We start from the raw sequence: 26,051 nt of genomic DNA, 5'->3' as shown, positions 1-26,051 counted from the left end.
TTGTCATTAGCATCAGCTCACTTAATGTGTGTGGAAAGCACTATGTAAGTTGTATGCATTCGCTCTATGAATGTCAGCTATTTTAATTTTTTGGTGTTAACATTAGCAATAGGAAAAAAGGTGGCATTTAAAGTTTAGAAGTAACATGGAAGCAAATTATAAAGTTGAAGAAATAGTCTTTCTTTAGTTCTGTTTTACTTTCCATGTATTTTCCTCCTAACTTTGCTTAGGATAGACAGTTCATTAACAGGTTTCAAAGTTCAAAAGGTACAAAACAGTATAGAATATAAATTGGCCATCTGTGACTTCCCCTCCTGGAGACAAATAATGTCACCAGTGATAGGGTGGGCGGCGTGCCCGGGAACATGCAGGCTTGTGTACTTCCAAAGAAGCACGATGCACATGCAAGCAAATAGGAATATATGTTTCTTATGACTTGTTAAATTAACATTTGTTAAGTGGAACACAGGCACTGGGTGGTGAATCACAGCTCAACAACAAACCATAAGAGAAATTGAAATAGAAAAGTTTATTACTCAGACAGAGGTTCTGGGGAAAGTACACAGAATGCCCCCAAGGAGCCGTAAGGGCAGGTCAAGGCAAGATATCGACATAGCCACAGAACCTGGGGCACATTCCTTGGTTAGAGTCCATGGTTAGAGCAGTGCTTTGGGGTTCCCAGGCTAAGGCCACATTGGTCAATTCAAACCAAAAGAGTAGGCTTTTGGTGAGCCCCAAAAGGTTCACCTAAGGTTCACACAAGGACACGACCTTGGGAGGTGGGGAGACTGTTGATCACAGGGGCTACAAGGGAAGTCATATCAGGACACTGTGATTTGCTCGTGACTCCGTGGGCTGTTAGCTAGGGCATAGGCTGACACGAGGGACTACTGTCAGTTTAAGGCCACTGCAGGCTGCTTGGCCAGACAAAATGGATGCTGAGGCAGCAACACCATGGAAGAGCTGAGCTGAACTCTCAGTAGTGTTCTTCCTCCTTTTAGCATGAATGGTAATATACATGAAATGTCCTGCGTCTTGCTAAACTGACGTAAGAAATCATGGTGACTATTCTATATCAGTTCACAAAGGCTTCTTTGCTTCTTTTGCATATATTCCATAGACACAACTTAATTTATTTACACAATTCATATTGGTGAACAGTTAGATCATGTACAGTCTTTTGCTATTAAGAGTTATATATCACCGAACAAAACTGTATAGACATTATTTCTCACAAATGAAGTGTATTTGTAGGATAAACTCACAGACGTGACATTGTTGGGTCATTTTATACATTGATAAATATTTCCAAAATATTTTTCATAATTTGCACTTCTAACAACAGCATGTGGTGGTTTTCCTAATATTAATCCTGAGGACTAAATGTGTTTTATTTAGGTTATAAGCCCCAAGACTTCGAAGGTACTACAAAAATCACCCTCTTCGAGAAGAATGGTAAGAAAACAAATAATTTCCTTTCCTCTCTAATTATTAACTCCCTACATGGTATTCTCTGGCTATGTTTACCATATCTATTTTTTTTAATTTGCTCATGAAACATCCTTCAAAATTGATCTTTCATATGGCACATGAAGGAATAGTAGAGGGAGAGAATCTGCTAACTGATGACTCAAAATGTATGGTTAGGCATCTGTACACAAGAATGAGTACTGTAAGAATTTATAGGGAAAATGTGATTATTATGATCACAGGTTCAATAATGTCAGCAATGTGGAATTTATCTTACAGAGGCTTCCAGGGAGCTGGGAGAGGAAGGGCATGAAATGACCAAAAGAGGCTTTCAGGAGTATAGTCTTGACTCCAGTGACCCAGGGACACTCTGCGCTTCTCCCGCCAAGTCCAAGTTTCTCAGCATCCAATTCCTGGCATGCTGTCCCAGTTCTTGTCGGTAATAGTAGAAAAGTACCATAAGAACTGACCATATTTTAAAATATTTTCTATTAGTTTTCTGGTGCTTTTGTCACAAAGCACCACAAACTAAATAGCTTAAAACAATTGAAATGTATTCTCTCACAGTTCTGGAGACTAAAAGTCTGAAATAATGGTGTCAACTGGGTTGGTTCCTTCTGAAGGCTGTGAGAGAAGTACCTGTTTCTGACATCACTCCTAGCTTTTGGTGATACCAGCAATCCTTGGTGTTCTTTAGCTTGTAGATACATCACTCCAATCTCTGCCTCCATCTTTAGATGCTGTGTGTGTGTGTCTGTGTCTCTTCTCCCATAAGGACAGTAGCCATATTGGATATACGTCCACCCTGTTCCGTATGACCTCATCTTAGCTAATTACATCTGCAATGATCCTATTTCCAAATAAGGTTATGTTCTCAGCTACTGGGGGTTAAGACTTCAGCCTATGTATTGGGGGACACAATTCAACCCATAACATATTCCTTCTAGAGTATATGTATTGGGTCAGTTAGCATATAAACTTTCTACATCAACAATGCCATTTTTTTGAGACTGTTCAAATTTAAAATGCCTGAGTAGCCAGGTCCTCAGGTAGAAATTTATTTCCATTCATATCTAGATAGAGAATTAATTTTTAAAACATTCCAAATTTTGAAACAAAAGAAATTTTCCAGTCCTGACAGAACAGCAATTTATGTTAATTAGACAGTGCCATCCTCTGACTATTTCATTTAAGGAGAGCTTCAGGGTAGGTCTCCAGGCCAGTCTTGTCACATGAGATTCAGAGATTCAGTGGTCCACACCTGCTCATCAGAGTGTTCCGAGCACACCATGAGGGGTCAAGTTTTAAGTTCTCATCTGGAATTCAACTGGGATCAGCCAATCATTGTTACTAACTAAAGAAAAAGAATATTTAAAAATCTTTTTTAAGATTTTTGAGAAGGTGAATCTTCTTAAAATATACTGAAATACAGAATCCTGCTTGAAGTAAGCTTATTTAGGGCATAGTTCAAGGGAATGAACTGATAGCAACATGAGATTTTTGTCATCACCTGGTGTTACTTGTCTTATTATTTTAAGGGACTATATAGCAAGTGCCTTAAGTGTGTAACAGAAGTAAAATCCCAGGTTAAGTTTACTCATTAGTGAATCTCCTGTAAACAGAAAGCAGTGTTTCATTCTGGTTATATACTGTTCATACTTACAAGTTTTCCTAATTCATAGTGCCACTGATTTTCATATCTTTTTAAAAAAAATTTTTAATGTTTATTTACTTTTGAGAGAGAGAGAGAGAGAAACAGAGTGTGAGTTGGGGAGGGCAGAGAGAGAAGGAAATGCAGAATCCAAAGCAGGCCCCAGGCTCTGAGCTGTCAGCACAGAGCCTGACGCGGGGCTTGAACCCACTGACCACGAGATCATGACCTGAGCCGAAGTCAGATGCTTAACCGACTGAGCTACCCAGGCGCCCCTGATTTTCATATCTTTAAGTGTGATCATTAAAGCAATATTCATCCTAGTTTGACAGAATGTACTGAACTTTTCCTCATTGGCAGTCTGACGTGCCGGAAGGAGTCATAAGGGTCCATGCTCCACTTCTCTCTAAGGTGTCCATGGCCATTCAACTCAACAGTCACACCAAAGCCAAAGACATACTGGCAAAATTTCAATATGAGAACAGGTGAGTAAAAGTGAGTAGAGCTCTCTGTACAAGGAGGATAATCTTTTATCAGATAAGTAACTCTCCAGGCATTTACAAACTTGGCCTTTTTAAAAAATTAGAACCTGTTGTTTTGGGGACTTTAGTAACAGAGTAAGTCAAAAGTAGAGAAATTCATTAAGTAGACCATAGAATTGTTGATAACAGAAACGTTTTGGGGTTTTTGGTACTTTTTAAAGAAATTTCTACAAATGGAATCTTTTTTTTTTTCTTTTTCTTTTTTGTTTTAATGTTTTTATTTAATTCTGAGAGAGAGAGACACAGCATGAGCAGGGGAGGGGCAAGAGAGAAGGAGACACAGAATCTGAAACAGGCTCCAGGCTCTGAGCTGGCTGTCGGCACAGAGCCTGACGCAGGTCTCAAACCCACAAACCATGAGATTATGACCTGACCTGAAGTTGGACGCTTAACTGACTGAGCCACCCAGGTGCCCCCCAAATGGAATTCTTAATAGATATCTTCCATCTAGTAAGATATCAAACCATCTTGGTGGTTTCATTTACTCAATGAGTTTATTTTTTATTAGAATAAAAAATATAGCAAGTTAGTTTTACAGAGACCTAGAATACCATTCCAGGCTTCGCTGGGATTCAACATGCCTCTGTCGATAAAGCTTATGTAGTTACGTGGGCATTGTTGCTCTTGTTTTTCTTAAAACATACTACTAGTAAATCTTGAGACCAGAATTCTGTTCACAAAAAAAAAAAAATCTTTTCCTCATTTGCCACAAGTCACCTTGAAATACCATAAATCAGGATCATTTTTGTTTAGGCATGCTTATTCAAGGATAAACATTTGCCCTAAGGTTTTTAGAAGATAAGAAGCACTATTTTAAAGCTGTCCATCAGAGAGCAGGTACAGTTTGAGGGTTTCTAGTAAAACTGATGGAAGTTTCTTAAAGAGAAAAATCATATTGAAAAATTGAAAATGATTTTTCAATCATATTAAAAAGAGGTACCCATATTGACGGTGAGAAAAAGCCAACCGAGGAAGGTTAGATACCATAACACTCTGTTTATATAACATTTTGAAATGACAAAATTTTAGAAATGGAGGGTAGATTAGCAGTTGCCGAAAGTTGGGGAGGGGAAATCGTGGGAGGGAGGTGGGTATGGTCAAAAATGGGCAACACAAGGACCTGGCGATGTTGCAGCTGTTCAGGATCTTGACTCTGGTGGTAGATAAGTTCAAGTTGTGTTGAACTTATTATACACACGCACCCAAATGAGTACACATAAAAGGGGAAATCTAGAGAATATGGGTGGATCATATTAATGTCAGTATTCTAACTGGCATTATACCGTATTTTTGCAAAATGTTACCATTTGGGGAAAACTGGGCAAAGAGTATGAGGAATCTTTCTGTATTATATTTTACAGTTGTAAGAATCGACTGTCTCAATAGAAATATTCCAATTTAAAAAAAAAGGAGTAGCCAATAGAAGTAATCTATGGTATTAGAAGCCTTGATAGTGGCTTCCGTGAAGTTCTTTTTTTAGACTATGGGGGCTGGTTACATGGTATGTTCACTTTGTGAAAATTCTTCAAGTGTTTTTATGTAGGATGTGTGCATGTTACGTATATAGTATATAAAAAAGAAAAGAGAAAAGAATAGGGGCCGACAGGATCCCTGAAAACTTCTCTCTGCAGCTGAGACACCATAAGTAGTTACCACTAGGCAGTAGTAGAGAGATTTGAAATTCCACTGGGGGGATTTGAACACGCAAGAGACTCCCAGTCACGTGCATGAAAAAACTGCCTGTGTGTTCTCACATAGATAGACCTTTTGTAGAATGAAAATGTTTCTAGTAAAAGTAGGTCAGAGTCAGTGACTGCAGATAAACACAAATCCTTTGTCTGAACTTCTTCGACAGATTTTGTCTAGTCTATTTTCTTCACCAGTTAAAAATGTGGCCAATTTCAGTTTAGTTGTAAAGTGGTCCATTTTTGCCTATTCCACTAGAGGCTTATTTTCTGATTCTTACCACCTCTTCTGGTTAAGTAAAAGAAAGAGGAGAGAAGTCCCCTTCTCCTAGGTCCTCCCTCTTATGACTAAAAACCCTTGGATATAACCTAATGACAAGTGTAGGAAGACTCTGAAAGGTAGAAAGACGAGTGCTGACCGCCTAAGGACATCGGGCCCCTGAAACAACATAGTGGTGAATGCCTGGGCTTCCTTATTGCCTCCCATCTATGTGGGAAGGATGCCGCAGAAACCTCCAACCTGGCACAGGCGCAGATAACAAAAGAGCTACAAGAAGAGCCTGTTCCTGCAGCCAAAGGACTGGGGAGAGGGTGGTCTAACCACAAAGCACTATTTTGGCAGTGCCTGCCCTACTTCAACCAAACAGGAAGAGGAAGAGCACACCGCCACGCCTGCGGTCTCAGTGGGACCAAGTAGGTGACTGATCTACAATGCCCCACTGGACAGACCCAGTTCCCAGCCACATTAGCATGAGCAGTGTCCTGCCTCTCACTGAGTCTGCACTCCACCCAGCGGCGGGAAGACCTAATGAGTAAGTGCAAAGGGGACAGTCTCCACCGGCTTCATCCCACCCTCAGAGTCAGGAAGGCCTGGTAAGGAGCTAAGCTTTTGCCCTCAAGCAGCAGCAGCAAAGCAGTGCGAGGCAGCTTTCTGGTTCCCCTCCCTGGTGGCAGCAGAGCCCCGCAGGCGACTGATCTTACTCCCCCAATCAGAGGCAGCAGAGTGGTGCTAGTTGGTGTCCCATTTTCACTGGGAAGGTGTCAGCGGGGCCCAGCAAAAAGCTAAACATGCACACCCACCCAGACCTTGTGCTGTCCTTCAACAGGACTGCCTGCCAAAAAGTAATGATTAAATAAGATCCAGAGTCTCATAATATCCAGTGTCTGAGACATGGTACAGAATCACTCATTATACCTAAACCTGGGAAAATCACAATAGGAATGAGAAAAGACAATTGACAAATGCCAGCACTAAATGGAATCAGATGTTCGAATTATCTGACAAGGATTTTATAGCAGCCATCGCCAAAATAAATAAATAAATAAAGACTTCAACAAGCAATTATGAATTCTCTTGAATTGAATGAAAAAATAGAAAACCTCAGCAAACAAATAGAAGTTATAAAAAGAATGAAATGAAAAATATAGAATTGAAAGATAGAATAACTGAGATTTAAAAAAACCTTGCTGGATGGGTTCAATGGTAGAGTGGAATTGACAGAGGATATAATCAGTAAACTTGAGGACATATCAGTAGCGTTATTTATTCTGAACAACAGAAAGAAGACAGACCCAAAAAAGTGAATATAGTCTCAGAGATCCACGGACTATAATAAGAAAGCTAACATTCACATCACTGCAGCACTAACAGTAGAGAAAACAGAGGAGCTGAAAAAGTATTTGAATAAATAATGACTGATAACATTCCAAATTAACAAAAGGTATAGACCTACATATTCAAGAAACTAAGTGAAGCCAAATAGGACAAACCAAAGGAAATCCATGGCACAACAATGTAATTAAACTTGTAAAGATTAAAGACAAAGAAAAAAAAAACCTTGAAAGTATTCAGAGAGAAGCAGTGTCTTTCTTATAGGGAACACCAGTTCTAGTGACAGCAGATTTCTTATCTGAAACCCTGGAGGCCAGATGCAAGTGGTATAACATTTTTCCAAGTACTGGAAGCAAAGACTGTCAGCTTTGAATTCCAAGTCCTGCACAAAACACCCTTCCAGAATGAAGGGGAAATGAAGACATTCTTGGGTGAAGCCAAACTAAGATTTTCAAACATACCCATAAAGAATGGATAAAGGAAGTTCTCTAAATGGAAAGAAAATGGTAACAAAGGCTTGGAACATCAGAAAGTAAAGAAGGACATCAGAATGGGGAAATAGTAGTAAATGTAAGACATTATCCTATCCGTTATGCATTTCTTAAATCATACTTGATGGGTGAAGCAAAATATTTTACGATCTGATATGCTGCTCAGCGTAGAGGACATATTTAAGATAATTACATTTAAAAACAGTTGAGGCTCAGCAGCCCTGATTGTCTGCATTATGACTTCCTTCCAAAGATTGCAGTGTGTGAAGAGGGAAAAAGAACAACTTCATAGTCATGAAATCTGACCTCAGCCAGGTGATCAAGATTAACATCATCAGTATTAAGTCATGTTGAGAGTATGTCCTCTTGATAAATTATGAAAATGGCACTTTATGTCAAGAAGATATAAGAACATATATCTTCAATCTAAGCATGAGTAAAACACAGATTAAATCCCAGTTTAGAAATGTTCTCCAAAATACCCAATGAGTCCTCAGAACTGTCGAAAACACGATATGTGAGAAACAGAATCAAGAGGAGCCTAACAAGACATGACTATGTATTTGTTTCCCAGCATTTCCACTGACAAGTTATCTCAAACTTCTGGCTTAAAACAACAGAAATGTATTCTCTCAGTTTAGGAGGCCAGAAGTCTGAACACAGTGTGTCTGCAGGTTGGTTCCTTCTGGAGGCTCTGAGAGGGAAGCTCTCTCCTAGCTTCTGGTGGTTGCCAACATCCTTGGGATTTCATGGCTTATAGACCTATCACTTCAGTCTCTCCATCTTCACATCATCCTCTTCTCTGTGTCTCTCTGTCTTTCCTTCTTAATAAAGGTTCATTGGGTTTTAGAGTGTCTTCTGAATCCACAGTGATCTCATCTCAAGATTCTTAAATGATTACATCAGCAAATACCCTGTATTCAAATAAAGTCACATTCTGAACATCTAGGTGGACATGAAGTTTGGAAGGGACACTATTCAACCAACTATAATTACTGAATATATTGCAATATTCTGGATGGGCCCCTGGAACAGAAAACAGACACTGGGTAAAAATTACGAAAATCTGAATTAAGTGCGAACTTTGACTAATAATAATATATTAGTATTTATTAGTTGTCACAATGTACTGTATTAATGTTAGATGTTACTAATGGGGGCACAGGGTGTGGGAAATATGGGAACTGTTGACACTATTTTCAATTTTTAAGTAAATCTAAAAGTTCTAAAATTAGGTTTATTTGTAAAATTTGTTAGGGTTCTACCAGTTAGGAAAACTACTGGTTATTAATGGTTAAGTAATTTCAAAGCAAAATAGATAAAGTTTAGTTATGATAGAATGTCAGAATTATCCTTCTGTTTTAAAAATGAAATCATATATGCATTAGTGGTCCTCTTCCTTTAACTTATGTTATTTTTAATTCAAAGAACTAAGAATAAATAGAATTAAATGTTTATTTTTAAAGTATGAAGGTAAAGAGAACTGACAGAAGTAGGTTTCTACACATCACTCAAAGTAGTAAAACCTCAATCCTAATAGACCATGGTAAGTAACATATGTGTATTGTAATACCACAGAAACCACCAAAAAAAAGCAGTATATTTTAAAACACTATAAGTGAATCAAGATGCAATTATAAAAGATAGACCATATCCTGGCCATAACACAAACCTTAGTAAATTTAAAATAATTGAAATCATACAGAATATCTTTTCTGTCCATAAAGAAATCAGACTACATATCTGTAACATCAGGAGAACGTGAAAATCTCTAAATACTTGAAAATTAAACCACACACTTCTAAATAATCCACGGGTCATAGAGGAAGTGTTTAAGGAAAATTTTTAAAGTACACAGATTGAAAATAAAACTGCATCTTACCAAGTTTTGTACAGTGCAGCTGAAGCCGTGCTGAGAGAAAAATTTATAGCAGTAAGTGCTTACATTAAAAAAGAAGGTGAGATCTCAGAATAATCAAGTAACTTTCTACCTCAAGAAACTAGAAAAATAAGAGCAAAGTAAACACAAAGTAAGCAGAATGAAGGAAGCAATAGAAGGGCAGAAATCAGTGAAATTGAAAACAGGAAAATGATAGAGATCAGTGAAACAAAAAGCTCATTCTTTTAAAAAACAACAAAATTGATAAGCTTCTATAAAACCTAATAAAAATGAAAAGTGAAAAAATCACCATTATTAAGAATTAATAGAAATATTAATCACCAATATTAAGATTAATAGAAATCACTATATATATAATATTTCCCTTAAAAGGATAATAAGAAAATACTGTAAACAAACTATATGCTCAAGAAATGGACCAGTTCCTCAAAAACTACTAATTACCAAAACACAACCAAGATATACTAGTTTTGTGGCCATTAAAGAAATTGAATCTTTATTAAAAGTTTCTCCAAAAAAGAAGTCTCTAAGCCTCGATGGTTTTACTGGAGAATTTTAGCAAATGTTTAAAGAATTCACAGCAATTTTGCACATTCTTTTTCCAGAAAATAGAAGAGAAGAAGGAATGCTACCTAACTCATTTTATGAAACTAGTATTGACCTGACACTGAAGACAATAAACGAACAAACACTGCAGACTAATACTGCTCATGAACTTAGAGATAAAAGCCCTCGGCAAAACATCAGCAAATCTAATCCAACATGTATGAAAGGAATTACTCACTATGACCAAGTGGGGTTCGTTTCAGTTTAGCTCAATCTTCAGAAATTAATGTAATCCACCCTTGGATTGGAGAAAAATCATAGATCATATTAATTGATACAGAAAAAACATTTGACAGAATCCAGTACCCATTCATGATTTAAAAAAAAAAAAACAAAAAAAACCTCTCAGTGAACCAGGAAAAGGGAAGAACTTCAACTTGATAATGACCATCTACAAAAACCTACAACTAACATCACACTTGATGAAAGATTGAATGCTTTCCTTCCGAGATCCAGAAAATTACTTAAAAAAAACAAAAAACGTGACTTGTAACTTGTATTCAGCATACTTTTGGAAGATGAAGCCACTGTAGTGGAAGGAAGGGAGGGAGGGAGGGAGGGAGGGAAAGCAAGCAAGCGGGAAGGGAGGGAGGAAGGAAGAAAGAAAAGGAAGGAGGGAGGAAAGGAAGGAAGAAGGGAAGGGAGGGCAGGCAGGCATAGAGATTTTAAAGGAAGAAATAAAAATGCACATAAGATAAAGTTTATCATTTTAAGTTTACAGTCCAATGGTAGTAAGTACATTTACACTGTTAGACAGTCATTACCACCATCCATCTCCAGAAAGATTTTATCATCCCATACTCAGACTCTGTCCTCATTAAACAATAATTCCTCATTTCTCTCTCTCCTAGGCACTGGTAACTGCTCTTTTATTTTCTGTCTCTATGTATTTGACTATTTTACTAACTGATTTTTGACAAAAGTACAAAAGCAATTCAACGGATGAAGGACAGCCTTTTCAACAAATGATAAGTGGTGCTCTAGCAGTGGGACGTCTCTAAACAAAAAAATGTTTAAAAAAGAAAAGAAAAATAATTAACCCAAAATGGAACACAGTTTTAAATTTAAAATGTAAAATTATAAAACTTTTAGAAAATTACAGGAGAAAACCTCTGTGATGTAGGTAGTAGAGTTCTTAAAGTTGACATCGAAAGCGTAATCCATAAATTGGACATCTTTCAAAATTGAAAACTTATAGACTGAGACTCAGCGAAATGGATGAAAAGACAAACTAAGAATATATACATATCTCCTATCCAGCAAATGACTAGTATCTAGAATATATAGAGAACACTCAGTACTCAACAATAAAAGAAATCCCATTTAAAAATGAGCAAAAGACATGAACAGATATTTCACTAAAGAAGATATACAGACACAAATGTGCACATGAAAACATGTTTGGTATCTTTAACCATTAGGGACCTGCATAGCCACAATATCATCACTTTTGAGAATGGCTAAAATTAAAAATAACGATGAAATCAAATACTGGCAAAGATACAGAGAAACTGGATCACTCCTACATCAGTGGTGAGAATGTAAAAGGGTATAGTCACTCTGTAAAACTGTTTGACAGTTTCTCATAAAACTAAATATGCAACTACCATGTGATCCAGCTTACACACTCCTGGGAATTTAGCCCAAAGAAATGAAGATAATATTCACACAAAAACCTGAACACAAATGCTTATAGCAACTTTATTTAAAATGTGAAAAAAACTGGGGGAGTGGTGAACCCAGCCAGATATTCTTCAATGGGTAAAAAACAAACTGGTATGTCCATACCATGGCATGCTACTCAGCAATGAAATTCAGCACCTTGGATGAGTCTCCAGTGATTTATGCTGAGTGGGCAAAAAGCCAATAGAAAAACAGCCTGTGTTACCATTTACTCTCTGTTTCCATTTACTCTGTAACATTTTTGAAATGAGAAGCTTCTAGAAAATGTAGAATCGATTAGACGTTACTAGGGATAAGGGTAGTAATGACAGAGAGGGAGGTGAGTGGGGCTGTAAAGGGAAATGAGAGACCTAGTGATGATGGAAGTGCTCTGTATTGTGACTGAGTCCGTGTTGACATTCTGGTTGTGATAGCACACTAGAGGTTTGCAAAATTTTACTTTTGGGTAAAGGGTACACAGGACTTACCTGTATAATTTCTTAAAACTATGTGCAACTCTATCTCAAATTATCTAAATCTATCTAAAACAAATTATCTCAAAATGTTTAAGTAAACAATAAAATAGGGCACACATCTTTTTTCCTCACAAAGAGCTGAAGTCAATCTTTTTGAAGAAACCAAGCTGAAAGCCGTTTCTCAAGTGGGATGGAGATCAGCAGTGGTCTTTCTAGACTTTTCTACCGCAGCATTCTGGGATGCCAAAATTATATTGGGTGATTATTTTCTCTGACTTGCTTTCACCACAGAGCACACGCAATGAAGTCAACATTAGACAGTCTGAAAAGCTTTAGGCAAGTTTAGAAACATGGCATGGACAGAGGAGAGAATACCATTCAGTTTCTGGCAAAAAGAGAAATGAAACCTGACTTCTTTTGAACCGGGAGTACTGTGACCAATGACAAGGCAGTATTAAACATCCAGCTGCTCCTGCACCAGCCGTGGCTTGTCTCTAACAGTTTACTCTCTTAAATGAAGCTGTCAGTGGTGGACAGAATGGGCTCCAGCTTGCCGCAGGGTACAGCAGCATTCGTCTTGATTTGGAATAGTCCCAGCCTCTCTGTGCCTCGAATGTTTGTCTGCGTCAAACAGATTTTTTTTTTAAAGTTTTTATCATAACTTAATTGTAATAATGGTTTGTGGGTGTATTTCACTCAAGGCAGAAGGAATTGTTTGTTGCCATGGTTATTTATTCCACAGACTTACCTCAGACCGTAGAACAGGGTTAAAATTACATTGCTTTCTTTTTTTCAGTTATGGCCCATCAGAATGCATTAAGATTCAGAACCAACGGTTATATGAAATTGGAGGAAATATAGGTAAGCTTTCTCTAATGGTCTTCACTCCTAAATTCTCTGATTACTCTAAAAGAAATATGCTATTCTTGTAACAGCACATTTTACAAGTTTCTTAGATATAAATTCAAAGTCAGTAAGATTCTGATTTTTTTAATCCCGTGTGAGAAGTTGTATGAATTTCCTAAAATATTCTCAAAATTTACATTTGAATATTTTAGTTGATATGGAGTAGACGTGTGGGTCTTTTTATTGTGCCTCAGAATTGACAAGTCTCTTCCTCGAGGTCCCTGCAAAACAGAGAAACATCATGGAACTTTGAAATTGTGACCCAAAGCTCACGGTTGAACTTTCCTGGTTTCACCCTCAACCCAGGTTCATTCCCTGTTTCCCTGAGGGGGAACAAAAAGGAATCAAAAGGAAATACCCTCTGCTTTCACCTGCGTCCTTATCTTCCCCTTCGTCCACGTCTGCTGCTTGCTCCCCCCTCGCCCCCCGCATAGTCTGGATGAAGGACCCACGTTCCCACTGAAGGCCAAGAACCTCTGTGTGGACCTTGCTTTGTGTCCCCGCCTGCCCCTCAGGGCCTTCTCCAGTCCCCCATTCTCCTGCACCATCAACTTTTCCCTCCCAGCTGCATCATACCCAATGGCATGAACAGTTTTGTGAAGATAAGAAAAATTACCAAAAATCTCTCTTGACCCTCTTCCAGCCCACTTGCATTTCCGTGTTCCGCTTTACAGCAAAAACTCCTTAAAGCCGTTGTCTGTCCTCCAATTTCTCCCTCTTGTTCTCTCTTGAAGCCACTCCAGGCAAGCGTTATCCTGCACCACTTCACCTGAATTGCTCCCTTGTTGAGGCCACCAGAAAACTCTTATGTTGTGAAATGCAGTCATTCTTCTGTCTTGATAACTGCCTGCCGAGTTGATCTTTCCCTTCTTTGAAAACACACTTTCTTCACCTGGTTTCAAGGACGACCTAAGCTTCCGGGTTTCAATCCACTTCACTGGTGGCTTCTTCTGAGTCTCTTTTGCCTGCTACTTCTCATCCTCTTAGCGTGGAGCGCTGTGGGGTCAGGCCTCAGAGCTCTTCTTACCTGCACATAACTTCCTTGGTGAGCTCAATCCACCACATTGCTTTTAATACACCCGCATGCAGATGCCTCTCCCCTTACATCCAGACTTCCGCTCAGCACCAGCCTTGCCGAGCTCCTCACCAGGCACCTTTGCCATGGTGCCTTTGCATTTACTCTTTTTCCCAGAATGCTCTCCTTTAGAGCGGTGATTTCCATTCCCTCACCTCGTGCAGGTGTTTGCCACTGTGTCACCTTCTCGAAGACACCTTCCAGGACCTCACTCTCTCTAGGTGTACCTTACCAGGCTTTGTTGTTCTCTCATGTTCTCATCACCACCAGACTTACTTTAGATCATATTTGCTTATTTGCTGGTTGCCTTTTACCACTTTGAGAACTAAGTGCCCTGAGGGCAAGTGGTTTTGATTATCTGATGTATTTCTGTACCTTTAGCCCCTGGAAGAGTACCTGGAATATCGTCACTTTCAAGAAATATTTGATAAATGAATGAGTGAATGAAGCAAGCAGTCAAATATTGATAGTTTTGTTTGATACTTTGGTATACTTTTCAAACACACTGTACATAAAGAGTTTCAAATGTATTTGCTTCATGGAATGATTCGTTGTTGTTGTTGTTGTTATCATTTCTAGATCTCCTGCCTGTGGGCATTGCATCCGTAGTAAAGAAACAAAATGACCGTTCCTAAAATGAATGTAATTTTAATCTTTTCTCGGCCTGGTCAAGTTATTATCTGTAAAACCGTTAGAGGACATGTATTATTTTATAAATCATCAGTTTATACCTTAACCAAATTCTCTCCAAATTTTCCTGATTTCATATGGTGAGTCTAGGGAATAATTTGCCCATATCTTTCCACCATTTTGCATGGGATTTATGTGAAGTATTTCACAGTGAGAAGGAAACAAAAAGAGGGAAAGAGGAAGGCAAGAAGGCAGGCCGACTGGCTTTGCTAAGGACACTTTACTATGTATCTACTTACTTTTGGCTGAGAGATTGGCCTTCACACCTTCCAACACACACATGCATGTGCACACATAGAAGCGTGCGCTGTCAAAACCATTCTCTGATTCTCTCTTTCCTTTAGGGCAGCATTGCTTGGATCCAGATGCTTATATATTGGATGTATATCATGTAAATCCTCAAGCAGAGTGGGTGATTAAACCCCAACCAAGTTTTTGAAATACCCTCCAAGATGGCAGCTATCAAGTATCACATGCCAGGAAGATTCTACATTTGGTAGGAAAAAAAGCAAGACTACTTGTGACATGTGTGCTCCAATAACCCTCTTGGTGTTTCTCAGCCCAAGTGGTGTCTCCCCGCACTGTCAGCGTGAACCGTGGAGGAGGCGCTGGTTGACTCTCTGAGCTGGGGCTTTCTCCTGTGCTTCCTGTGAAGAGTGAAGGAAAGATGATGTGATCCTTCCAGAAGAAAGGCCAATCTAGTGTGTGGAACTCTAATCATTTCTAGTACTTTGACTTCACAGCAGAAATGAACTTGGCCCTATACCTAGAGATAAGAAACACTTCTTTATGTAGCAAACGCTACCAAAGACAAGAGGTGGAAGAGAGTCATTTTTATACCTGTGTTACATATACGGGTGGACCTTTTTGAACAAGAATGCCACAAATATCAATAATTTCTGCTCTGCAAAATAATTCAGATCTACTTTTCAAAGGGAATCAGTTTCTAAAGTTATGCATACGATATTTATGCTCTGACTTGCTCCCAAATTGAAGGAGGACGAACTTCTCTCGAAGGAACACTGTATTGTTACGTATGTCGTACTGTATTATGACGATCAGCATTCTGGTGCAAATGACCATTTCTCTATCGTGGACTGTTGAAAATTGCTATTTTTAAAGCTTCTTCTCTGATGAGCACTGGTCCCCATAGCAAAGGTTAGTCCAACAGAGGGTGTCCTTATTCTCTCATAACTTCTGTGTAGTTAATAATCACAGAACCTCGATTTTCTCATCCTGATTCTGGTGCTCAACGAATAGCTTTCTCTGTGCCAGACACAGATTTCCTTTCCTGATCAAACATATCATTTTTTATATTTCACAATTGTAGATAGTCACTTCTGCCACCCCAACTTAAAAATATAGAACTGCCTTTATCCAACTGTTCTTTATCCAAGAATACTGAAAAATACTGTTATATCCAGATTTTATATGCTGTAGAAGCATATTTTGTTTCTGTTCATCAGCCGTAGACATGGCCAAGCACTGAGGACTAGGCTCGGGCTTTAAAATCAGATGCAGTTTTGGCAAAGCTGGAAAACGGTCTCCCCGTGCAGACCCTACGGAGCCGTTTCCCAGACGGGCACCTGGTGGGAACGTACACTGCTCCACGAGCTAATGCAGAGCAAATGGGAAACGTGCCGAGGGGTCAGACGGCTCTGCCTTTCCTCTTGCACCTGCACATACGCTTCTTCCAGGGTTAGCTAGAAATGGGGACAGGAGCATTTATCCCACATGCATGCTTTGGATTAGAATCTGCAGATTGGGATTTTGATGAATTTGTATCCGTTTTACTGAGATTTTATGCCCAGAGGACTCTCTTCTGCAGTTCAAACAGTAAAGTTGCTCACAAATACAGAAGACATTTCATCTACTTAGCAATTCTCAAAACATAATGCAATGATAACTGAAGCCCATGTATAGAAGAAGTCTTTCATATGCTGCATTATGCCTTGATATCTCTTAAAACATTATTTGTATTCACCATGTAGATAATTGTGTTTCTGGCCATTAATATTTTGTTATATTTTTTATAAAGAACTCAAATATCCATTCGTTTTATTTGTTTGAGAATTTTTATTTCCCGTGCCTGAAAACCCGNTCATATGCTGCATTATGCCTTGATATCTCTTAAAACATTATTTGTATTCACCATGTAGATAATTGTGTTTCTGGCCATTAATATTTTGTTATATTTTTTATAAAGAACTCAAATATCCATTCGTTTTATTTGAGAATTTTTATTTCCCGTGCCTGAAAACCCATTAGAAGATAAATGCGTTGCTATCAGTTTTTATTTATTCCTACATTTCCTCAGTTTTCGGTGGTTGGCTAATCGATGGCATGTGAGTTTACATGATGAATTTCAAGAGTTCAGAAAAATACTTTTATCACTTGATACTTCAGATGACAGAAATAAACATTTTACTTTAGGCAGACATAACATGGCGGTAATTTATACCCACACACATGGAAGAAAATCTTCAAATTCGCTACCTTATGCTTCCGTGTATATATAAAAACAGGGACTGATTTTTCTTATTGTGTTTCCTGTAATTTAGCATCGTTAAATTCTACCGTGTTCATATAGAAGATTTACAACTCGTATTAATTTTCCTATCTTTGAACTGAAAACACAGTAGAACCCGTACATAAGTTCTAAGCATTTTGAGATTCACTCCACTTATCATTTGTAAATAAGTAGGTAACAGGTGACAGGTAAAAAACCGTACATTTCTGAATTTCTTACCCCCTTTTGTGTGGTGTCAGAGGTCAAAGATTCAGCTGAGTCCATAGCTTTAGGTTAATCACTTGAATGTATTTAAGGATGTGTGACAACTTTCAAATAGCTATGTAATATGGAAGGGCCATGTCAGTCCCACTGCCTTTCGACGTAACTTTTATTCTTTGTCATAGGATAACTGACTGATTTGAGGAGAATTTTCAGGAGACACACAGACCAATTTTTGTATGAGTAGAGGTTCTTTTTACTAACTTTATTCTTAAGGAATAAACAAACCTCTACAGTTACAATTCAAAGATGTCTGTCAAATAATTACTCAAACTATTTTTGCTTTGTCAAAGGTGGTTTTAAAATATTACAGTAGTCAGTAAAATTGAGTAGTGTGTTTGCAAACAAGAGAAGACTCAGGTCCCCGGGCTTCTAGATCCAGTTTTCACTAGCTTCCCACCTAGGAAAATAATATCCCGGGAAGTATTGGAGAAAGTTAACATTTTGGTGACACCCAGGAAAACCCCTAGAGCTGGCTCATTGTTTTCTGCATTCTGTGAAGGAGGATCCCTTTGGTTAGCAGCTCATGGGGAGATATGATTCTTGGAGTCAGTGATCTTCAAATAAACTGGAATATTAATTTCATTACAATGTGTATACAGTATAAACTACCTCATTTGCCTTTCTTGGGGAAAAAAATGCATGGACTTTAACAGTTTTTGTTACAAACTGTCCCTGGGTCTTATTATTATTTAAGTCACTTCAGTTAGCTTTCAATGTACATTTAATGATATACATTTAATGATATAAAATATTTGTAGCGAAAGCTTTAAAGCCAAAAATACTCTGTAACTGTGACCTGTGGTATACTCTGATAGAAGTCTGTTCCTTAGTCATTGTCTTGTGTGTTTCACCACGTGCAGTGCAGGTTTTCAAGCGCAGGAATTAAGAGTCATCTCTTCTTCCCGGCATTTTCAACTGCTTTCCCCATATTGCACTTGACAGAAAAGAACATGAGATTAAAATCCCCTTCTTTCTATCAAGCATATCTCAACTGTTTTTCACAAATGTTTTACATGCCTGAAAAGAATATATATTATGGGATTAAATAGTTCCTAGTTTCTGACAAGCATTTTCAACTGTTTTCCATAAATATGTCATTTAACAAAAAATAGTATGACATGGATTAAAATGTTTCTTTCAAACATTTTAAATGGTTTAACACACACATATACACACATACACCTTAATTCAAAAACATCTTTTTCTTTCAGCCATTTTTCAACTACTTTCTAAAACTCTGTGACCGGATTAAGAAATGATGTAATGTTGTGAGAAATGCCAATGTTTTTATGTTGTCTCCCATCTCAAAAGCTAATATTCAATCTTCTGTTTTGGCTTCCATTGTTAAATCTGTATGTTGCATTTTATCCATAAAAATAAAGAGAAAAAAAGGAAAACATTGTCCCAAGAATTCTTATGTTCCACCGGTCTGAGGGCACCATGTGCCTGGTGAAAGACGGGGGCTTTTGGGGTGACTGGGTGGCTCAGTTGGTTAAGCCTGACTCTTGATTTCACTTCAGATCATGATCTCGCGGTCATGAGATCAAGCCCCGCGATGGACTCTGCGCTGGGTATGGAACCTGCTTATGATTTTCTCTCTCTCTCTCTCTCTCTCTCTCCCTCCCTCCCTCTCTCTCTCTCCTCTCTCTCCCTTTTCCCCTCCCTTTCCCTCCCCTCCTGGGCACACTCTCTCTCTCTAAAAAAAAAAAAAATGAGGCTTTCAAGTCAGCAGGCACATGTGTGTGTCCTCTGTCATTCATTAGCTGGATGGCAGCCTTGTGCACAAGCTATGTGGCACTACAGTAATGGATTTTGTGATGTTTTTAATGTCTTTAAAAAACAACAAAAAAACTTTTCAACAGATACAGAAAAGACATTTGACAAAATTCAATACCAATTTATGACTTTTTTTTAACTCAACATTTTACTGTATATCTTGTGCAAAAGGCAAGAAAGAAAAGGCATCATGATTAAAAAGAAAACAGTCTCTATTTGGAAATGATACAAGCATTTATATGAAAAAGCCTAGAATATCTTCAACTATTAGAACTAGTAAGAGAATTGAGCATGGTCACAGCATATAAGACTATTCTGTAAAAATCAATAGTATTTTTTTAAGGTTTTAATTTCTTTGTTTTGAGAGAGAGCACACGCACACATGGGAATGTGAGCCGGGGAGGGGCAGAGCGAGAGGGAGACAGAGAATCCCAAGCAGGCCCCGTGCTGTCAGTGCAGCACAACGTGGGGCTCAATCTCACATACTGAGAGATCATGATCTGAGCCGAAATCGAGAGTTGGACACTTAACCGAATGAACCGTCCAGGTGCTCCAAAGTCAACTGGATTTTTTATGTATTAGCAGCAAACAACTGGAAAATAAAGGTCTTAATTTCCATTTCCTATAGCATCAAAAAACATGTTTACAAAACTAAAAAATACTTTTGGTAGAAATTAAAGAATAGCTAAATAAATGTATAGACAGATCATGTTTCTGTATGGGAAGAGATGGATGGAAGAACATCAGCAAGATGTCAGTTCCTCACAAATAGATCTGTAGATTATTACAGATTGTAGGTATTAACTATCCCAAGCATAACACCAGTAGGCTTTTTAGGTAGAAATTGGCAAACTAATTATAAAATTTATATGGAAATGCAAAGGATCTAGAACATCTAAAGTGATCTTACCCCAAAAAGAGAACAAAGTTAGATTAAGAATGAGGGATTTCAAGACTTACTATAAAGCTACAGCTATTAAGGTAATATGATACAAGATAATATAATAAGATCAACACTCAGTAAAACAAAATAGCACTGAAAGAGGTGCTCACTTATACCGTCATCTGATTTTCAATACAGGTGCCAAAGTTATTAACCTTATGGAGAAAGGAAACTTTCTACAGAAGGGGCCAGGGCAACTAGATATATATATCACAATGTCTACAAAACTTCATCCAAAAAGGATCAGAGTGTTAATTATAATGCTTGAAACAACACCTTCAGACTTGAGAATAGGCAAAGCATTCTTAGGAACAGAAAACAACGCTTTTAAAGGAAAAAAATTGATAAATTAGACTTCAACCAAAGTTAAAACTGCTGCTTATCCAAAGAGACCATTAGGAAATCAAGCAAACCACAGATTAGGTAAAGAGATATTTGTAAAATATATATTTGACAAAAGACTGACATATATAACAAATTCTCTAATGAAAAATAAGCGCACTTTTGAAATGGGCATAAGACTTGAACAGACACTTCTATGAAAGAAGATAACACAAATGGCTAATAAGCACATATAAACACATTCAACATCATATGCCATTAGGGAAATGCAAAACACACCACAGGGAGATACCACTACATCCCCACTGGAATGATAAAAATTAAAAAGATTGATCATGTTGAATGTGGAAGAATCAGAACTCCTATACTTGCTGATATAAAACGGGGCAGCCATTTTGGAAAGGGTCTAGCGGTTTCTGTCAGATCAACCACCAGCTGCTGAGTACAGATGATAACATAAATGAATCTCAGAAACATTATGCCGAGTGAAAGAAGCCAGACACAAAAGGCTACACGCTGTACCACAACTGGTAGGACTGGCAGTGCTGAACAATTTTAGGAGAGAAAACCCAGAACAATGGAGCCTCTGTGGGGGTGGATATGGAGACTGAGTGGAAGGGGCGTGGAGCCTTTCTGGGGAATGGTAACATTCTATATGTGCCACCCAATACAGGACCACTGGCCAGGCCACGTGGGCATGCTGAACACCTAGAATGTGACTGGTCTGAACTGAGATGTGTTCCAGACTTCGAAGACGTAAGTAGGAAAGAATATAAAACATCTCAGTAGTAGTAGTTTACTATTGCATGTTAGATTCCAATATTTTATATATTTAAAATGATATATTAGGAAAATAAATGTCAGCAGATTCTTTTTACTTTCTTAATGTAACTAGTAGAAAATTCTATAATTCTAAAATTATAATGTAACATATAATTCTAAGTTATATATGTGACTTGAATTACATTTCTATGGGACAGTATTATTTTATATTTTGATAAGTGAGTTAGAAAGATGTATGTATTTGTCAAAACTCGGTGAATGCTTCCTTACTATTTCTGCATTTCATTATATGTAAATGTTACCTCAAAAGAAAATAATTTGCAAATAAGAAATATTGAACTTTAGATAATGGTATGCGTACTGGAGTATTTCAGGGGAAGTGTATTGGTGTCTGTAGCTTATTGTGAAATGTATAAAAATAAGATAGATTGATGAATCAATCAATAGAAGGATAGGTATGCATCAGGCCAAATATAGTAAAATATTTATGATGGAAGGTTCATAGGTATACCAGTATTCAATATAATATTCTCTATGCTTGAAATTTTCTGTAGAATTTTGAAAAAAACAATTCTTAACATAAAAACATAAAAGCAGATTAAAGAGAATCAGGACTTTGGGCAATGCTGGGGTTCTCCTTAGATGTTTCTTTTTATCTTCGCCATAGTAAATTACACTTGCTCTGGGTGGGGGTAAGAAGGAAAGTGAACGCGGGAGTATGCTTTTGAAAAGTTTTACCTGAACTATGTCAACTGGTGAGCATATGTGTATTCTTAACAATTTGCTTATGGGGGCGCCTGGGTGGCTCAGTCCGTTAAGCATCCGACTTCGGCTCAGGTCATGATCACATGGTTCGTGGGTTCGAGCCCCGCGTCGGCCTCTGTTCTGACAGCTAGTTCAGAGCCTGGAGCCTGCTTCAGATTCTGTGTCTTCCTCTCTCTCTGACCCTCCCCTGCTCACGCTCTCTCTCTCTCTCTCTCTCTCAGAAATTAAAAAAAAAAATTTAAAAAATTTTTTAATTTGCTTATGAGCTTCTAGGTAACAATAATTCATTCTGAGTATTTGCTTTGCACCTCACCACATGCTCCCTCACTGCGCAGCTGCGGGCCAGTGCTGGGGCGTAACTTGTATCCTTAACTGACAGGGGCTTCTCTCCCATCAGTGACCCTCACACACTACATCTCACCCCATGCCACCCCAGGGCCCAAGCCCAATGACTTAACAACAATCTGAACATAGAAGTACCAAAATCAGTAAGAACACATCCATCACTAATAATTCAGTGAATTCACCACTCTAATAATCCATTGCCAAACAGGGTTGTGGAAGCTATTTGGTAGTGTCAAAAATCTTTCAATGATGCAACAACTTTTTATTTATTTACTTTGAGAGAAGAAAAAGAGTGCGCATGAGTGAGGAAAAGACAGAGAGAGGGAGATGGAGAGAATCCCAAGCAGGCTCTGCATTGTCTGTGCAGAGCCCCACGCGGGGCTCAAACCCACCAACCTTGAGATTATGACCTGAGCTGAAATCAAGAGTCAGATGCGTAAGCCACCCAGATCTGAGCCACCCAGATGCCCCATCACCTCTTATTTTAAAGGAGTGACTTCTTGCTTCAGTTTAAATAACTGAAATAGTTACAAAGTAATCCAGTTCTAACAAGCAATCCGGGGTTATTCCCTTCTCAATTATATTCTCAATTATATAATCTCTAGCCCTACAACTCTTGATTCAGCAATACAGTAGTTCAAGAAGTATTATCTAGTGATGCAGATAACAAACACAAAATATACTGAACATAAAAATTTAAGTTTAGCAAGTTAACATCACTCCATGACATTTTGCCCATAGTTATAAGCAAAAGGTTCACCGAACAATCTCAGGGTGCCTGTGTGCCATTAGCAAGCAGCCTCTATTAAAAGGAGCATAAGAATTTACAAATTTCAAGAGTTTGCTTGATAACAACAAATAACAGTACCTGGTTCATCTTTTGGACGCCATGTAAAATCGTCATGCAGAGATTTCAAAGAGAGTCACCACAGAGCAAACAGCCCCAGGTGTTTCTCTGAGGTTGAGGTCTTCTTCCTCCATAATTCATACAGAGGGATGGGCCTGAGGAATTATTTTTTCCTTGGTCTTACTGTACCCAATAGAGCCAGAACCACGTATCAATACATTGCACTGCCCATTATGTGGAGGCAAAGGTTTTCTGTTTCAGGAGGAAAAGGCTACAAAACTCCTGGTTTAGAAGCATCGATCTGCATCATAAGATCTACCTTTTACTAAAAACAATGTTCTGGAACCAGTACAGCTAACATGTTCTCTTACCAGGTTCCCAGAAGCAAGAAGCAAGAAAGTTAACCTACAGTCAGATGGCCACAGAGATAGAGAAAAGTTCACGTCAACTCTTTTTTTCAAGTCCCTCCCTCCATAATGTATGATCAACCCAGTTAACATACAGATATATGAGAAATACATATATGATCATTAGGATTTGGCTTTTTCCATGAGACAGCAATCTTCCCTTCATCTCTTAACCAATCCATTTAGTATATAATCCAATTCATCTTAATAGAGCTCCAATTATCTTTTTCCTGGAGATGTTTCATGTTTACATCAAATAACAGCACATGATATTTAAATGCATCAAATCATGGTGCTGTGTAATTTTTATCCAGTTTATCAAAAATATCCCTTTAAACGTTCCATACTTAGCACGTCTCAGAGTGAATTTTTAAACCTCTATGCCAAAATCCATGCTAACCATATACTGTTTTTTTAAGATCTCAGTTAAGAGCAACAGTTTTTAGTTCCTCAAGTCAAAACTCTTGAGTCCCTTGGATCCTTTCTTGTCATGGCCCACATCAACCCAGTGGTAAACTATGGGGTGGCGGGGGTGGGGGGGATGGACCAAGTTTGAAAGCACAGCCATATCCCGGTCCTAAAAGAACACAGGTAGGCCCAAGGCCTTCTGGCTTGAACTTGTCAACATTTAGATCCTGTCATTTTACCTCTAAAAATAGCCTGTCTTTATCCCAGAGAACTTTCCGCTCTCCCGGGGTCTGTCACTAGACAGTAGCGAGGATTTGGGTTCTATTCCAGTACTGGTCAGCGAGCTGAGCTGAAGAATAGTTGAGGGTACGTTGCTGTCGTTGTCCTCTTGTGTTGGAATGGAACTCTCCAGCAGACAGAAGTTCTTCACACCATGCCTTCATGTGGGGTCAGTGGGGAGGAAGGGCCTTTAAAGCTTTTCTCGAGCCCATGGTTGAAGTCACACACTTCAACCTGGGTGTGGGCACACACCCAGGAGCACACTGGGGGACTTTGGGATGACTAGGAGAGAGGTGGGCAGGGAGCACTTCGTGTTCCTCCCTGCATAGGCACATGGCACTCCATTTGCCTTTTTGACCTCCCCTGGGGTGGGCAGAGGGCTCTGAGTACCCCAGTGTAGATGGCAATTTTGTTGGGTCCTCCACGATCCGGCCGGACCTGCCTTGTACTCTTTCCCATTACACCGGCGTCCCTGTTTCAACTAGGGAACTTGTATCTCTCATGTCGCCATTCCAACCACCTGACCCCAACAGTCCCATTATTAAAGTGAAAGTACTTTGTCAGCTAGGCTGTTCTAAGTGCTCCTATTATATATACAGCCTACAAATAATAGTTACAGCTACCTTTTTAGAGCCTTCCCATTCCTTTCTATCTGAGTGTACCATAACTTAGCCCTTGATTTGATAGTGTTTTAAGGTGCACGTATGCCTCTGGTCCTAGCAGTTTTGTTGAGTGTGTGTGTGAGCAGAGGAAGGGCAGAGAGAGCAGGAGAGAGAGAATATCAAGCAGGCTCTGTACTGTCAGGGCAGGCCTGGACTCGAGGCTCAATCTCGTGACTCATGAGATTACGACCCGAGCTGAAATCAAGAGCCGGATGCTTAACCAACTGAGTCTCCCAGATGCCCCGGTCCTAGCAATTTTTGTAGAGCATTTTCTCCATTTTCATTTCACCATCCAGTTCAAGTGCTAAGCTAGCATTTGATAAATATTTATGAAATATTCAATATTCAGTCACATATCATTCCTAAATACCATGAATGTTAGAGACAGACTGAATGGAACATCAATATTTTATCATAGAAGACCTATTTGTTGGGACTTACCCTCCTGGTCAAAGAAGTCTTTTTTAGGAGCTTTGACACACATTAAAGTACCTGGCAAATGAATGCCTTGGCAACTTCAGTGGTATTTCTCAGGGACTCAAGGGATTGACAGAAGACACTAAGAAAATTATAATCAAATATAACTTCATTGCTCTGCTCCTTTCATTTGAAAAGTGGGTGATTGCTACCTACTAGCAACCATTCTTCACCTAGGGCACATTTCCCCTCCAGGAGCTTGTGAGAAAACAGTCATCTTGTTTTATAATGTCAGGATAAAATGAGAATACCATCTAAAGCTAAAAGTGTTAGGAAATTGGAAGACGGGGAAAAAGGAACAAAGACTGGGTGAAAAAATACAATACACTACAGAATAAAAAGGGAAGTCTGTGGGGTACAACTGTAATTGGTCCTATTTTTCCCATAATTGATGAATTACCCAGTGTTTCATTGAGGATCTTCACACCTGGGTCCAAAAGTAACATTGGGTCTGTAA

The 26,051-nt window shown here is 38.6% G+C and overlaps 1 protein-coding gene across 6 annotated transcripts in view; it reads left to right on the top strand.

The window, feature by feature from the left end:
- ARHGAP28 (Rho GTPase activating protein 28) overlaps positions 1 to 16,862 on the top strand; it is a 220,910-nt gene extending 204,048 nt beyond the window's left edge. For all 6 annotated transcript variants that reach the window (XM_077778096.1, XM_077778095.1, XM_077778094.1 and 3 more), the window contains 4 exons: positions 1,399 to 1,455; positions 3,482 to 3,606; positions 12,892 to 12,956; positions 15,111 to 16,862. In XM_077778096.1, the coding sequence (XP_077634222.1) occupies positions 1,399 to 1,455; positions 3,482 to 3,606; positions 12,892 to 12,956; positions 15,111 to 15,205 (342 nt within the window). In that variant the 3' untranslated portion in view covers positions 15,206 to 16,862. The remainder of the gene's footprint in view (positions 1 to 1,398; positions 1,456 to 3,481; positions 3,607 to 12,891; positions 12,957 to 15,110) is intronic.
- Positions 16,863 to 26,051: the final 9,189 nt, after the last annotated feature.

Source organism: Crocuta crocuta, unplaced genomic scaffold, assembly GCF_008692635.1.
Source record: "Crocuta crocuta isolate KB4526 unplaced genomic scaffold, BGI_CrCroc_1.0 scaffold26, whole genome shotgun sequence".
Taxonomy (NCBI): Eukaryota; Metazoa; Chordata; class Mammalia; order Carnivora; family Hyaenidae; genus Crocuta; species Crocuta crocuta.
Note: the sequence above shows the minus strand (reverse complement) of the source record. Positions and strands in the feature narration are given on the sequence as shown.